Raw genomic sequence first — 17,236 nt, 5'->3', positions numbered from 1 at the left:
CACTGTGTATTATATTTGTCAAATCGTCTTTTCCACTGACTAAAACATTGATGTGATGACGATACGATATTGAAAGATTATTATGATGGACCTCTAGAGGTATCTGCTTCTTTCCTGGAACATGTGCTACTTTGTCTTGTACAATATTATTTTATACAAGCAAGTTTTCATTTTGAGCAAGGGGTGGGAAAGGGTGGAGTGAGTGGGGGGAGGATGTTCAAAGTTGTATGCAAACTGTATGCAAACTGTGAAAATGTTAATAAAAAATTATTTGATTAAAAAAAAAAAAGTGCATATCAGAAATGGAAAATTTGACCTGGACACGGGTATCAATGACCCTTGGTCATGAAAGGGTTAAAAACATTTTAGATGTAAATTAGAGTATAAATAACCATAGCTGGATTATGCATAGCAAAATTATTGAAGAAAAAGTACCTATAGCAACAAATTACTGAAGAAAGTACTAGTAGTAGTCAATCAGTATTGTTTGCGATCGGGAACACCTCCTACTTTTTCTTTTGCATCCGTTTTCATAAACGGTTTTCTTTTTTTTTTTTCTCCCCTAAATAAGGCCCAGGCTGGAGTCAGTTGGACAGTTACCTCAAAAGTGTCTTTAAGAAATTTAATAAGGTCTTCCCAAACCTGTCCGCCTTAAGGCCTCATGCACCCTGCCATGCCCGTAATCACGGCCCGCGATTCCGCGCTCGGACGGCTGCGGGCCGCATTTTTATGAGAGCACGGCCCATGAAAAACGAAAAGTAGGACATGCTCCATAATTCCCTGCACAGTTCTACGGCACGGATACCTATCCATAGGGATACGGAAAGCTGTCCACGGCCAATAGAACCGGACGGGTCCGTAAATGCGGACCGTATTACGGCCCGCAATTACGGAGATTTTTTACGGTCGTGTGCATGGGGCCTCAGTATGTGGCACCAAGGACAGGAATAGGAGATTGAGGGTGACCTTTTAGATTGAACCAACGGTGTTATATAAGATCTATGTGAGATAATTAAGGACATATTTTTATATACATTCATCCTAAGGAAGTACGGAGTTAGTTTTCAAGGTAGCCTCCAATATTTAATACTTAGATTCGGCATATGATTTACCCATTTACTTGGGCACGTAGAAGTACTTGACAAGTTTATTGTGTTTTTAATAAGACTATAAAGAAAACTAATAGAGAATCGTAGAGTTCTGACTTTATTACATAAAAGTTCCAAAGGGTGTTCCAAGGATTCAGAAGGGCGAGCATGTAAAGGTGCAAGATATGAAGCCCATCTGGACTGGATACTTTTGAGTGGCCTCTTAAAACTTGAATGTATCCTTCTTTTCTGTAAGAAAATCTATCAGATAATGAAATTTTTGTGTAGCTAATAGTTTATGAAAAGGTGGAGGCCTTCCATCTAGAAATGTTGGATTTCCTAAAATGGGGAGGAGTGCAGATATATGGGACTCTTCACCAGCTTTGTATTGTTGTCCAAAGAAGGGGATAGTCCTTAATACTGTCGTTTGTGAAATTTCAGTGTTCGATAAATGTTGATGCGCTACGAAGTTGATCAGCGCATTAACTCCAAAGTCTACAAAGAAATTAGTGAATTTGAATCTATTGCCTATCCAATCTAAAGCATATCTTCGATATGCTGCCAAACTGCAACTTCTAAGATTGGAAAGATAAGGGTGCAGTCTCACGCGGCAAATTTCGTTGCAGTAATTTTTGCTTCTGAAAATCAGTTCCACTTATGTGCATTAGGTTGTTTCTGCAGCAGGTGTATTAATTTCTGAAGTTTCATTCCAATGAATAGAACTGATTTTCAGTCGCGAAAATTTATGCAACAAAATATGCCATGTTTGACATTTAATCTGCTGTAATTTAAAGATGTTTATCCTATTATTTCCCCTACGTTCCCAAATAAGCCGGTGTAATTAATTTATTGCGAAGTTTCTAATCTGATTTTCGGAGAAAAAGAGGACGGTTTGTAACAAAAAAATTATTTGGGGGAAGGAAACAATCTTTTGAGATGGCATTGACCTGCATATATGACAAGAAAAGCGATTTCCAATAATTCATTTCTTGAGTCAGTTTATGCAGTGAGATATTGGTGGAGAAAATACTATGTGGATTAGAAGTTAAGTTAATACCTAGATATTTTAAGGAATCAAGTTCCCATGTAAAAGGAAAGGCATCTTCCCATACCCTGCAAGCAGATTTAAAAAGTTGCATAGCTTCCGATTTGGTAAAATTAAACTTGAAGAAAAAAATTAGACCAAATTGAAGTAGAGATATAATAGAGAGAGAAGGGTGCTGAGGAGGGGGTCTATGGTTATATTGAACAAGAGAGGGGAAAGGGGGCAACCTTGTCTTGTTGCTCTTGAAATGTTAAAGCCTTCAGCCTACTATGATTAAGCCATATAAAAGATTCAGAATTGGGATGTATGGTTCTAATAAAGTTAAAAAAAAGGCTGAATAAAAAAAAAGTGAAATTTTGTAATTCTTATTAGATAAGGCCACGAGAAGGGGTCAAAAGACTTGTCAGCATTGAGGCCAAGGACAATCTGATTCTAATGCTTTGTTTGGTGAGCCTAAATAATTCCTCCCATAGCTGTGGGTGTATTTAAATAAAGAGATTTTCTATGTACAAATACAATCATGTTGTCTGGAAGGTTGACTTGGATCCTGTTGGCCATAATTTTGGTAAAAAATTTAAAATTATGTTTAATAGGGAAATAGGCCGTTAAGAAGCAGGGCGTTCTGGAGCCAGGCTTTAAGATCATGGATAGACATTCCTCATTAAGTCTGTCAGGCATTATGCCAGATGAGGTGACTTACATATGTATGGAGAAAGGGTACTATTAAAGGTCCTAAAGTTTTCAATTTAGTTTCTTGAGAAACCGTAAGGTCCCAGGGGCTTTCCTAATTTCAGTGATTTAATAATCCCGTCAACTTCTCCTGTGATAGGAAATGTAATCACTCCCGTTATTTATTGGTTAGTCTTGGTGGTTCAGATTCCATAAGTCCGTGATCCACAACCACTGGGTCGCAGACCAATACCGGGACATGGATCATTTGGTACCTGGCTGCGATATCTGGTATCTGCCACGGTGGCCGCAGGGAGTTCTGGGTGAAAAACGTCACCAAATTATGGTGCAGTTTTTTCACCCGGAATGTCTGTTGCGGAAAACTGCTGACCATTTAGCCAGCCTGCTAGCAGACAGGCCTCCTGGGATGACTTGCCTGCAGTGATGGTCACATGAGATGGAACGTCATCCCAGGAGGCCGGCCCTCTGACATCATCCAGGCCGGTCTCCTGGGATGATGTTTTATCCCATATGACCGCAGCTCCAGCGTGTAAACTGACCCTAACCTCCCCCAACTGCAACCAGACCCCCTCGGCAGTCTCTGGAAAAATTTTCCTGTATGAAACTGGTCCTTGGTGCACAAAAGGTTGGGGACCACTGCCCTAAGGTATCTCACCCTGTTTTCAAAGGAGTCTTCCGTACTATATGTGTCTTCATAGAAGGTAAGAAAGACAAATTTGAGGGGGTTTGAAAACAATATCAATGGGAGGAGTACGTATGTGTGAAATTTTGGTCCTGCAGAAAATGACTTGGTCAACAAATGCTCTATTCCCCCCGCAAAATATTAGTTTTTTTGGTGGAGTATCTGTGTCGATGCCTATTCATGTAGGCATTTCTCTAGGTCTCGCTTTACTACTGAATAAACTTATTTTGCTGTAATAATTGATTTTGTTAGTATTTGTTGTTTATATGTGAATTAACCGCCGCAGCCATTTTTCAGTTGTTCATCTTTTATTTTTTTTCTCTCTGCATTCCAAAAGCCATAAAGATTTGCAATTTTTAATGGCACTATTTAAAGTACCATATAGTATACTGGGAAACTTTAAAAAATTATATATTTGTGGGGTGAAATTGGGAAAAAACGGCAATTTCTGGCATTCACTGTGCGGTAAAAATATAATTTTAACTTTATTCGGCTTGTCATTATGAAACCAAACTTATATCGTTTTTTTGTTCATGATGTACTACTTTTACAAATATATTCTTAGAGTCAGAACTATTTATTTTTCAGTTAACGGAGCGGTATGAGGGCTTGTTTTTTTTTGCAGGGCGAGCTGTAGCCTCTAAATGGGCTTAATTGGATACAAAGGCCATAATATGTCCTTTAGCCCGAAACATCATCTAGGTGATTGGTCTCAAACTCGGCCGGGTAAATGGGCCCTGCTTTCAAATTTGATACAATACAAATTATTGTTAATTACTTATTTGCATTACTATAACCATACTACTACATTACTATAATAATACTACATTACTATAATAATACCGCTAGCTTTAAACTTACCGGAAATTTGCGAGTTTACTCCACGTGCTGCAGTGCCCTCTGTAGGTGGTGCCATAGTGCCCCCTGTTGAGGGTGCCACAGTGCCCCCTGTAGATGGTGCCACAGTGCCCCTGTAGATGGTGCTATAGTGCCCCACACACACCCTTATAGAAGGCTCCATTGGGGCCCCCTCTAGGAGGTGCCCCTGATGTCACTGCAACGCTCTGGCCGGGGATTACACTCCAGGAGAAACCCCTGACTGTGTTTCTCCAGGAGCGGAATGCCGGGCCAGAGCGTCGGCAATGCTCTGGCTGGGGATTCCACCGCTAGAGGTAGCCCCAAAGGTGCTACCTATTGGGAGGTAGGAGTGGAATAACCCGGCCAAAGCATCGGCAACACTCTGGATGGGGATTCCACTCCAGGAGAAGCCCCTGACGTCACTGTCCATATATGGACAGTGACGTCAAGGGCTTCTCCAGGAGCGGAATCCCCGGCCAGAGCGTAGGCAATGCTCTGGCTGGGGATTCCACTCTTAGAGGCAGCCCCAAAGGTGCTACCTACAGGGAGGGGGGCTGGGTGGCACTACTAGGGAGGGGGCTGTGTGACACTACCAGGGAGGGGGGATTCCACTCATAGACAGGGGCTCCCTCTAGGAGCGGAATCCCCGGCAAGAGCGTCGGCAATGCTCTGGCCGGGGATTCCACTCCTGAAGGAGCAATGACCGTAGCATCAGCACCCAGTGGCCGACTGATCCCCACCCCAAGGGTAGTGCTGACCCTGCACTATATACAGGAGGGAGAGGCACTATCTACAGGTGTGTGTGTGTGTGCGCCATTTTCTACAGGGGGGTAGTACGGTGCTTCTCCTACGACCTGATCTGATCTCTCGCAAATGACAGCCTCCGGGGTGTTTTAAGATCTAGATGTTCTAAATTGTCATCCATGTAATTTCCCTAGTGTATCTCAAGATACTTTCTGAACTTATCAGAATTACAAAGGTAGGCTGGGAAACTCCATCTGGAGGAGATTTATTTGCTCCTGGCCAAATCTAATTTGAGATAGATGGGGGCATGGTCTGATATAGCAAAAGGTAATATTTCAGAGCTGTTAATTGTTGTGGGTAGTGATGTGGACATGAGCTAGCAATCATGGCAGGTATGGATATTACCTACACTAGAAAAAATATCTATATTCCGAGTCGGTTGGATGGCAAAAATGCCCTGAGTCTATCACATCTTCTCAAGAAAGTAGGTAACATTAATAAAGGGAAGAGGGGGGGGGGACATGCGCTCCTCTAAGGTAAATAATGTAAGGATAAGTGCAAATGCAATAGACTAGTGTACAGATTACGACATCTATACAGACTTACCTTTTTGAGTTGTGAAAGATCATAGTCAACTAAATTTTCGTGCATGTTGAGTAATAGACTCTGGAAATACACAGTCTGCAAGCTTTCGGAGTTTGGTAAAAACTAAGCTTTGTTTGATGATCGGAATGATTCCTTCAAAGCAAGAAAAAATATGTGCTCTGGATGGAGGCACTCCTGTGCTCGTTGTAGTGTCAAAGTAGCCTTTGTCAGTAGAGGCAACTAAATTCGTAGAATGAAAATTTATTTTAAAATCTCATTCAAATGAAATAAAATAAAAACATGCAATGCATTTCAACCTTGTACTGAGGTCTTCATCAGGCATGCCTGACCATAGCACCGCCCCTGACGTGTGCAAGTAATTTGTAAAGCAGGTCGTATCTGGCCTAACAGGCCCTATTAGAAAAAGTGTAAGCAAGTCTAATTCGCAATTTACTGTGAATATTTTTTTTTTACAGCACTTCACAGTGAAAATTTGAAGCGCATTTTATACGCTCATAAAGTAGACCGTGAATAATTACAGGGATCGTATAGTCCTAGTCTTGGGTGATGGGGCTTTAGAAGGACTCTGAAGTTCTTCTGTGGCTGTGTGCGGTTCGTCATAGAAACGGGTTTGTCCATTAATCAGAACTCAGTCTTGCAGGAAATTGTACAGTGGAGTGTATATTGTGCTCATTATCCATTTGCATAATGGGGTAAAAAGCTTTGTTTTTTGTTGTAACGTGCTGAGATATCTTGAAAAAAAAGAAAAGCAATTTCACACCATTCTAATGTAGTGCAAGATGTTCCTGGTAAACCTCTAGAATTTTGATCATGTCTTGATAGTCCAGGAGTTTTAAAATAACTGGTCATCAAGTTTGTCTGTGGGTTCTGTTTTTTGGTCTTTATCTTCAAGTTGAGCGGTATGATCATGAAAAGCAGAGAGAATATAAATTAGAGAGATGCTTGAAATGATTTTACTAGTGTGTCCATGGCAGGCATGAGATTATCGAGATAGCTTTGGCATAATTTGTAATGATTCCTCTGGCATTTGTGGTTCCTCAGGCTCCGCGTTAATAGTGGAGTTAGCCCCATTAGATTTGGGTTTCAATTTTGGCAAATTTGATTTAGGGTTGCCTAAGAGTACAAATTTGTTCATATTCATTAAATTACTCCACCTCTCGGAAATGTCAAGAGTTCCAGACAAAAAGAAAATATTTCCCCAGATATTTAATGTTTCCAAAACCTTTAAATTACAAGTAATGTGTGGTAAAATAGGCTATATCATAGTCCAAGGCTATTGGTTTTCTACGGGTTTCAGTTAAAGGAAAAATGCTTTAGGCATAGAAATCATTAAGGGGTGTCTTAGTAAAGACATTGAAGTCCAGTCGGTGGGGTTTCGATTACTGTGGCCTCCTGATCGGTAAAATAAACTGCCAGCAGCACTATGGAAGCTTGACTTTTTTCAGTGGTCGCATTATCGTCCATTGACTATAATGGGCCAAACATGCATCCTCTGACAAAAGCTCAATGGAGCCAACAGGAGCCAAAGTGACATGGCTCTTGCCTAGCACAATAGGTCAGGCTCGCACCAATTGGTCAATGATGGCATATCCTAGTGATCCGGACCCGGTTATATTATTCGGATAGCGCTTCCAGTTCGCAGTAGTAGTTTCCTTCTTTCCCTGCGGTACTGTAACATTTATGCCATTTGTGTGCCAAAATTAGCACATCTTTAATAAGTTTGACCCCTTTTTACGATGACTCCCCATCATGCCTCCTTTCCTAGACCATTTTTAAAAATCTCAAGGTAGGTGTAATAAGTGTCTAAAACATATGGTGCACACCATGTACGCCACTTTTTTGGGCACAAATTGCAATGGAATTCTAGCACATTTTGCTTAGTTAATTTCCCCCGTTGTGCATTTAAAATGGAGAACCTAGAGAATCTCTACTATAGGGTCAACTTTAAGTGAAAAATTTACATGTAGTATTTATGTAAAGTATACAGTCAATAGTGAAGGCACCCTGATCACAAAAATCGTAAACTCATCATAGGTATAGGAAAATGCTAAATAATTTCTCTGGCCGTTCCCCATGTCTTCCCTTAGCCACCTCATCTTGTCTGCTGCTTGAAAATAATGAAAACCGTATTTTTAAGGAAATTATTTAATTTTTATAGTTACATTTTGCAGTTTTCTCCACCAGTTTCCCAGATGAATAACTTGTGTACAAACTTTAAGAGTGCAGTTGTGCTTGTCAAATTACATTAACTATGCAAAGGGTTTTTTTACCTCTGGGCTTGTAAACTATGCCCAAACATACAACATTTCTGTTACAAACAATGATTGTGGATGACAGAATTCCCCTGGTTCATGTACATCTGGAAGGCAAATATAAGAACACAGGCCATTAGCATCCTGTCCCATTACATAACACAGTACTACAAAGGGGATGGAAAAATGCTTTCCCTTATGTCAAAAGTATGTTCTGAGAAACCAATACAACACACCATGTGGATTCATATGAAAACATTAAACTGATATTCGTAGTGTAGTTTTCTGCTGGTATCTAAAGTGTAACTCTATCATACAGTTCCTATCCAGAATATATTAGGTTCAACTTTTGCCATTTCAATATTATATCCATTATCGATTTATTTATTTTTTAGCTAAGAAAAAAACATTATTTGTAATATTAATTTCAGGTAACTATAAAAGGTTATTACATTTTTGGGCAAAAAAAAATTGTATTTTATTTATTTTTATTGTACAACATAAAACATTTCATCAGTTTAGACCCTGTTCACATCTGTGTGGGTTATAACGGAAGCTATAAAGCAGTGGCGGATTTGTCATATGTCGAATACCACTGGTGTCCAATGGACCCTATTTATAATTGTGGCTGTATAGTTCTGCCATGGTGTCCGTCATTTTGACGGAAAGATTAGCACTCCATGAAGCCCTATCCTTCTCATCAAATCTATCCTTATACAGCTATTACATTTTATGTAAACAGCAGAGACTGATGTTAAGATTGACCAGCAATATATTCTTGAAATTGTATTGAGTGTTGAAACATTTGTATGGTACAGATCAGCACAGATATTAAGCTATATACAGTATATTGTCAGCTCGTATGGGCAAGGCTCTTACCAACCATTTTCATTTGTCTGTAGCACCCTGTTTTTTTTGTAATTGAACCCCAATTTTGTGCTATGTAAAGCATTACAAAAGTAGATGGTTCTATAAAAGTAATTAATAACAATGAGATAATATAAAACTAAATATTAATGACTGAACAACAGCAATTAAAAAAATAAATATCTAATGGGGGTAACATCGAAGTGTGGTTTTCAGAAAGAAGAAAGGACGTTTGAGCCCTCACAGATGTTTGGTAGGGAAAATCGTGCTGGACGGTTATAAAAGATGTATTTTTCCTTATACCTCTGAATGTAATCCAGGGTGCCCATACAGATCTCCATTTGTGGTATATACATTGTTCTCAGCAGGGCAGTTTTGCCCTCTAAATTCCTATATTTCACCCATTTAGGCTGACTTTGGAAATCAATAGGATGTGGCAATTACGGATGTAGCCATCTTTATCTTGACTTTTGACGCATTAAACACCGTGACAAGAATCTTTAACTTGACTTTTCAATGGATTTTTTTGTAAACTTGGCTACATCTGTAGGTGTGGTATTTATTATTATGTGGATATTGATAATTTCTTTTGTAAATTAAAATTATTCTTCAGGCAAATAGAAACCTAAACAACATTATATTAGAACTAAAGTTGTGTTGTCGGTCTTTACTACATATTCAGCGTTGTTTTTTGCTTACTATCTTTGTCAGACGTCATGTGACACCTTTAAATTATTTTCTATTAAGTTTCTTGCATTCCCAGACAACCCTTTTCCATGCATTGGTCGCAGTGTCTTTCTTGTGCTGGTTTTGTTGGATGTAAATTTGTACTAATCTGACAAATTTCTAACCAATCAAACGGTCTACTGAGGTACTAGAGGTGCTTTAAACATTTCGTCTGACAGGCCTATTATCAATTGTAGCATGTAAACCGCATCTGAAAGATGACTTCATTATAAGGAATAGGACGGTTTATTTGCTAATTTAAGAAAAAATGGAAGTACATTTTTTTTTTCCGTAGAAATTGGTTTATCCTAACAAAATGTTTTTACATGACCAACTCAGTCCAACCATTCAAATATTAGTGAAAAATCTATGGATGTAAAGCCTGCCAGAGAGTGGTGCTTTTTGGTTTTAGGCTTTCTAAATATATGTATCTAGCCTATGACTGGTTCGATGCATGGATTTACAGTAGTAGTAAATCTGTTTCCGGGAAAACTAATAATGAAGTTTGCTGCAGTTTTAAAAACGTGACCTAATATTAGGAGAGCTAAATTCTTCAATTTCTACTATTGCTTATCTTCAGAAAACATGAAGTATCAAATTTAGGAAAGTTATTGAAAGAATGTAAAAAATTATAAAGCATTAAAGTTTTAAAATAAATGACTACCTTGTATGCTATATCCAGTTACAGTAAAATGATCACTTTGAAGCTAGAAGTAAATCTTTTCTGTTATGTGTCTACAGGAGTTTGCTGCACTGACAAAAGAACTAAATGCATGCAGGGAGCAGCTTCTAGAAAAGGAGGAAGAGATCTCGGAACTGAAAGCAGAAAGGAACAACACAAGAGTAAGTTTACTGCCCATTATTGTAGATCTACCGGTTTGGCCCTTTTTTGTTGTAATTCATGATATGTTTGGAGGTGATCTGACTAATGCTCGACTTTTTCAATAAGTTATCCAATGTGCAGATGCAAGTTAATAATTTATAAAGCCTGGATAACCCCTTTAAAGTAAAAGTCCATGTTTTAACTCCATTTAATTTTTAGATTCAAAATTCTATTCTGAGCTCCAAAACCCCTGCTTCCCTTCACATAACCGTAGAATTAAATGCTAAAATTCTGTCTGCCTACTGCATTCATGTGTGTTACTTGGGTGAGAACCTTTTTTTAAATTGAGGATGGTAGTGTTTTCTTAACAGAAAAGTATCTAAATGATATCTCTTTAATTACATCAGCTTTTATTGGAGCATCTGGAGTGCCTTGTTTCAAGACACGAGAGGTCGTTGAGGATGACGGTGGTTAAACGACAAGCACAGTCCCCCTCAGGTGTTTCCAGCGAAGTGGAAGTTCTGAAAGCTCTGAAATCTCTGTTTGAGCACCATAAAGCTCTAGATGAGAAGGTATGAAATTCATATGATTATATTATGGCTTTATTGTTCCCTATATGGTCTATCCAGATGTCTACCTGTCCATATCTATATGTATACTATGGTCAATATCTCAAAACGCTCATTCTGAACTTAAAGGGGTTATCTGCCGCCAGAAAAAGTTCTTAATTGTTTTGCAATTTAGCTGGTTCAGATAATGAATTGAGTTGAGCAGTCAGACTCTTCATCACGTCACTGACACAGTGAGGGGGAGAAAGCTCCCTGCCACCTGAGGCTGTGCTGAAACGTCACCGCTAACAGGAGAAGCACCACTTCCTGGACCACTGAACAGGGAATAGAAATCTGGTTATCCGAGCAGTTTTGAAAATAAAGTATATTAGTACGTTATTTTATTTTTTTACATTTGCTAAACTATTAGGAACTTTTTCTGGCGTAGGACAACCCCTTTAAATTGGGAGTCTTCAGAATTTGAGCTGAATTAATGGTCCTGATTCTTGCATGGACAAATTAGACGCCTAGGTCAGAGGTCAGCAGCCTCTGGCACTCCAGCTGATGTGAAACTACAATTCCAAGAATGCACTGACAGTCTTTTGGTTGGCATAATAAAGCCTTTGGCTGCTAGAGCATGCTGAGAGTTGTAAATAGACTATTTAGGTAAATCCTGGCTCAAATGACCACAGTGAATATTAACAATGAGTATTTTTCAGGCTAGAACAGGCAGAAAGTCAGGTGAAATCCAAACACCTAGAAATAAAACAAAATTCAAGTTTTTCACCGCTCAAACAGCACTGAGAAACACAGTCTAACCTGGAGTCTTATAGACGGCTCTTCTCAGTCCACAAGCAATAGACAATCCACAATCCAGAGAAGGTGTATGCAGTTGATCCTTGTAGTTCCAAGGAGCTCTACACCATGTCCCGATGCTCAGGCTCCAGGCAGGATAAATCCTATGAGTCCAATAAAGAAAAGGAGAAATAGTGCAACACCCTCTGTTTTTTTTTGCAATACGCAAGATTTATTCCATACTTTACAGGAAAATAGAAGTCTAAAAACATTGGTGATTCAAATAAAATCAATAGCAGCACGTCAAATGTATGTTCACACGCCCTATTTATGGACGTAATTCGGGCATTTTACGCCTCGAATTACGTCCGAAAATACAGTTCCAAACCGGCTGCAAACATCTGCCCATTGAATTCAATGGGTCTTACGATGTTCTGTGCAGACAGGCTTTTTTTTTTACGCGCCAATGTCAAGACGCCCGCGTCAAAGAAGTGCATGTCACTTCTTGGGACGTAATTGGAGCCATTTTTCATTGACTCCAATGAAGAACAGCTCCAAATTACGTCCGAAAAAGATGCGGCGAAAATCGCCAGTACATGCAATTACGTCTGAAATTCAGGAGCTGTTTTCGCCTGAAAACCGCTCCGTAATTTCAGGTGTAATTGACGTTGGCGTGTGAACATACACTTAGGGAGCCATCTTGTTAGTTATTTTTCAGTATCTTTACTTTAGGAGAGAGTTCAATTCTAGAATTTAACAGAAAAAAACCGTATATAGGTATAGTAGAGGCCTCATGTACCTCTATGTAAGTCCTATTACGGCTCCGTGTACAACATAGGGGCAGATTTATTAAGCAGTCTATGTGACCTTTCTATACCAAAAATCTGGGAATTTTTGCAGAAACTCAGCATGTAGTCCATTTAACTATATATTAAGGCTGGCATATGAAACACCAGTCTTAATAATTCTGCCCCATACCCATAATATGTCCATGTGCATGAGCAGATATCTGTGTTTGCAGCATTTTATATAGGTATAGCAAAATATGAAAATGTCAGCATTCACAGCATTTTGGTTTGTGCCATTTTTTATGGTGCTTATATCAAAACATAACATGCTGAAGGTACAGCTAAATCACCTGTACAAAAAGACTAAAATTTAAAAAATTCCACAGTAAAAACCAAACTCGGACTCTGTTCACATCTGCATTGGTGTTTTCCTTTGTTCTGCTTATTCATAGGAGCAGAACAAAGGAAAAGGATGGCAGTGATGGATACATCACATGACGAACACCAACCATGCCCGACGCAACCCTTTGACTACTGGGTACTGTCGGGTTTATGTTATTATGCTGGACAAAATATTGCTGCATTCTGTGCAAACCGGGAGGATTGACGCAGATGTAAACACAGCCTTATACTAGATACATTTGTGATCATTGTTGTGAGAAATGATCTCCACCTGTATTTTGAGTTTGACAGATGATGGATAGCTTGGTGCTGTGTAGCGGCCTTGTAGAAGACACAACCTTATGTTGTGGATGATGCCTGGATTTCATAGGTTTTGGAAATTTGCTAAATTAGAAAGTATTGGTACAGAACCATGTGGTGTACAGTAAATAAAATAGTGACTCAACTTTCTACAGTTCTAAAGTCAAATGAGGAGAGTATCAGAAATCTGATGTGTTGTTAAACGGAGATGGGTATACATCTTCTACTGGCCATGTAGAGGTTTGCAAATTAAAAGAAATAAAAGATTTGAGGACAATCTTCTTGTGATATTGAGCTAATGTATAATAAACTGTTGTATCAGGCCAGAAAATCCTCATGGACAATCACAATATTTGGCCATTATACAGTAGGTTCACACTGGTTAGAAAAAAGGCTAAGGCGCAAGTAGAAAAGTGACAAATGACTAAAGGAAATAAGTTTTGCGGAACTTTGCGCACTAGCTCCCACACATAATTTAATGAGGTGGGAAAAACAAACTATAGCTAATACACATGGCCGTATTATGGCTCCTGGCATGAACCATATATTTAATGCCAAGGATGAGATTGGATCGCATCTCGGGAGATCAGGAAAACCTTTGGGAAATATTTTTTTTATCTCCCAAGACAGAATCTGATCCTGTCCTTGCCACCAAATATGCGGCTCCAGCCAATAGTTGGAGTAGTGGAGGGAAGTTAAGTATAAAGGAAACCTGTTTTTTTGTGTATCTAGTTTGTTTTGGAATATATGCAAAAACGACACCAACACAACCTAAGTAGGTGATATCACACATATTTTCTGATAAGTGCTTTTATTTCTATTAAAAATGTAGTGCTGGGATTTGTTACTAAAAAGAATAATAGTTGTTTTTATATTAGGGTCTGTTCAGACTCTTTGTCATTAAATGAGCCATTCTCTAATTTCTTAATACTGTAGGGACTGTATTATATCTCTCATATCTATCAATATATTTTTATACATCTGTAGTAAAATGTAATAGATTCAAGATCTAAAACCTTTTGTATTTTGCAAAGGAAATCATGGCACAGTTTTAATGCAAGACCAACTCCAATATTTTTATTCCGTTGTCATACAAATTGTTTAATTCTAGTGTGGTGCAAACTTTACATGAACAACTTCACATAAACGTAATGACCCATTATTAGGCTAGTACAGACCCAATTCTGAATGTTTCAGTCCTCCCAGTAGCTCAAGAAGTTTTACGAGTGTGGCTCACTGGTAATAGTGGTTCCCGGGAGGACCAAAACGTTTGGAATTGTGTCTGTAACCCACTAACGGATCTTTACGCTTGTGTGAAGTTATTTATGTCAAGTTTGCACTATACTAAGAATTTTCGCACAACACCGGATTCAAAATATTTGCATTTTACACATTAACACAACGTGCCGCAGATTTCTTTGCAAATCAGTTTGGACCGTAAAAGGTTTACCACTGGCACCATGGAACAGATTTACACGGAGTACCGATCACAGATTTCAATAAAACCTTTTGTATTCGGTAAAGATCGACAACTGTTATTGAATTCATATTAAAGAGTTACATAAAGTCTAATGTTAAAAAAGACAAAATAGGCTTAACCATCTATGACATTATAAACGTGTGAAAAATAGCCCGAATTCCAGCATTCTTTGTAATAGCTTAGGTTAAGCTTTACTTAAAGATATCTAAGCAGTGTTTCTGCTTGGCTGAAAGTAAGGCTACACTATGTAAATCAGACTTCACAGGCAGGAACATTAGGAGGCAGAGAGGATATATTTAGCAGCGTTATGAAATCAGGGCATATGCTCAGTAGTATCTAACAACAACCTTACAATCTGTCCCAATTCCATAACTACCGAAAATTAGGGATTATATAAACTGTAAAACCTTTGTAGACTGTACATTTATAGAACCGGTCTGACCCAGTCTCTGACTAAAGTGAAGCTCCTCCTTGGAGTTTTCAGAATAAATAAACTTTTATTACGGTACTTTGTTTTATCACATTATGAAATGACAAATACTAAGTTTTCTACAAACCAGATTTTGTATACAGAGTAATAAAAGGTTAAAAAGTTTATATATGCTAAGTTCTTGTAGACCAAGTCTCAGGGTAACCTATTTTTAATTTCAGTTAATAACCTGGGTTTTAGAATGGTAAGAGCAGTATAGATGTAACCAAAATTAATTTGTTTTTGGTAAATATTGTAATATCCAGTGATCTCCTGTGGTTTTACATAGGGCTATCAGTTAAATTACAAATCAATAATGGTTGTGCGTTTGTATGTGCCATAGCAGTAATAGTAGTACAATTATACACAGGAGTCACTTTCACTATGCGTCCCGACGAGACGCTCTCATAGGAATGCATAGTGAAAAAGATTTCCAGTCCACACAGCAGATGCTGTTGGAATCGGCCCGTCACATGACATAATTGCGCCCGGCGTAGTTCGTCAAAACCGTGCCCAGCAATAAGATGACCTGGCCTACCTTTTACCTTGTGTACTTTACAGACGGGGCCACAATAAAAAAAAAAATCACTGGAGTGTCTCTTTAAAGTGTTAGCTCCCTTAACTTCTTCCCACATTATGGTGTACTGTACATGTACATCATCTTCTGCGGAAGGTAAATCCCGTACAATGCGTACATTTACATCATAGCGATCCCACGGGCACAACAGCTGTGCACAGAACCTAATGATTCCTAATAAAACAAATAGATTCTACAGCACTGGACTGCAATTGGGTGCACGCCTCAATTGGACCTGGCCCCCGGTCCTTAATATCAGGCAGACAAAAAATGGACAGAGGCAGCACTTCCAAAAAGTAACAGCAATTTATTCACCCGTGCAACGTTTCCATCCAGCAGGACCTTTCTCAAGCATGAGAAAGGTCCTGCTGGACTGAAACGTCGTACGGGTGAATAAATTGCTGTAACTTTTTGGAAGTGCTGCCTCTGTCCATTTTTTGTCTGCCTAATGGTTCCTAATGCTCTCTTTATCAGGTGCCGGTCAGCCTCAAGATCACGATCACCGGGGCTGACAGCTAAGTACTGATTGCTCCCCCTTATAGATAGTGCCCCTTGTAGATCGTGCCATCTAGCCCCCCTGTAGACCGTGCTATACAGCCCCCCCCAGTGGACCGTGTCACTTGTAGATAGCGCCCCCACCGCGCCCCCACCTCCCCCCCTTGTAGATAGTGCCATACAACCACCCTGTAGATATTGCCATAAAGCCCCCTGTAGATAGCGCCATACAGCTCACCCTGTACATAGTGCCACACAGCCCTCCCCTTGTATATCGTGCCACACAGCCCTCCCTTGTAGATAGTGCCGCACACAGCCCCCTGTCGATAGTGCCACACACAGACCCCTGTCGATAGTGCCACACACAGACCCCTGTCGATAGTGCCACACACAGACCCCTGTCGATAGTGCCACACACAGACCCCTGTCGATAGTGCCACACACAGACCCCTGTCGATAGTGCCACACACAGACCCCTGTCGATAGTGCCACACACAGACCCCTGTCGATAGTGCCACACACAGACCCCTGTCGATAGTGCCACACACAGACCCCTGTCGATAGTGCCACACACAGACCCCTGTCGATAGTGCCACACACAGACCCCTGTCGATAGTGCCACACACAGACCCCTGTCGATAGTGCCACACACAGACCCCTGTCGATAGTGCCACACACAGACCCCTGTCGATAGTGCCACACACAGACCCCTGTCGATTGCGCCACACAGCCCTCCCCCTTGTAGATAGTGCCATGCAGCCCCCCTAGTAGATAGTGCCACCCTGCTCTCCCCTTGTGTATAGTGCCACACTGCACCACCTTTGTATATAGTGCCACCCTGTTCCCCCTCCTTATATATAGTGCCACCCTGCTCCCCCTTGTATACAGTGTCACCCTGCTCCCCCCCTTGTATATAGTACCACCCTGCTTCCCCCCCCCAAAAAAAAAAATATTGTACTTACCTTGTCTGGTTCCCGCGACGGACGGAGCGCTGCACAGGC

General features: G+C 39.9%; 1 protein-coding gene across 8 annotated transcripts in view; it reads left to right on the top strand.

The window, feature by feature from the left end:
- PPFIA2 (PPFI scaffold protein A2) overlaps positions 1 to 17,236 on the top strand; it is a 373,500-nt gene that overhangs the window by 182,861 nt on the left and 173,403 nt on the right. For all 8 annotated transcript variants that reach the window (XR_012882381.1, XM_075856792.1, XM_075856789.1 and 5 more), the window contains 2 exons: positions 10,300 to 10,401; positions 10,789 to 10,953. Coding sequence is in view for 7 of the 8 variants with exons in the window: in XM_075856792.1 (XP_075712907.1) it covers positions 10,300 to 10,401; positions 10,789 to 10,953 (267 nt within the window). In the remaining variant the exon portion in view is untranslated. The remainder of the gene's footprint in view (positions 1 to 10,299; positions 10,402 to 10,788; positions 10,954 to 17,236) is intronic.

This window comes from Rhinoderma darwinii, chromosome 3, assembly GCF_050947455.1.
Source record: "Rhinoderma darwinii isolate aRhiDar2 chromosome 3, aRhiDar2.hap1, whole genome shotgun sequence".
Taxonomy (NCBI): Eukaryota; Metazoa; Chordata; class Amphibia; order Anura; family Rhinodermatidae; genus Rhinoderma; species Rhinoderma darwinii.
Note: the sequence above shows the minus strand (reverse complement) of the source record. Positions and strands in the feature narration are given on the sequence as shown.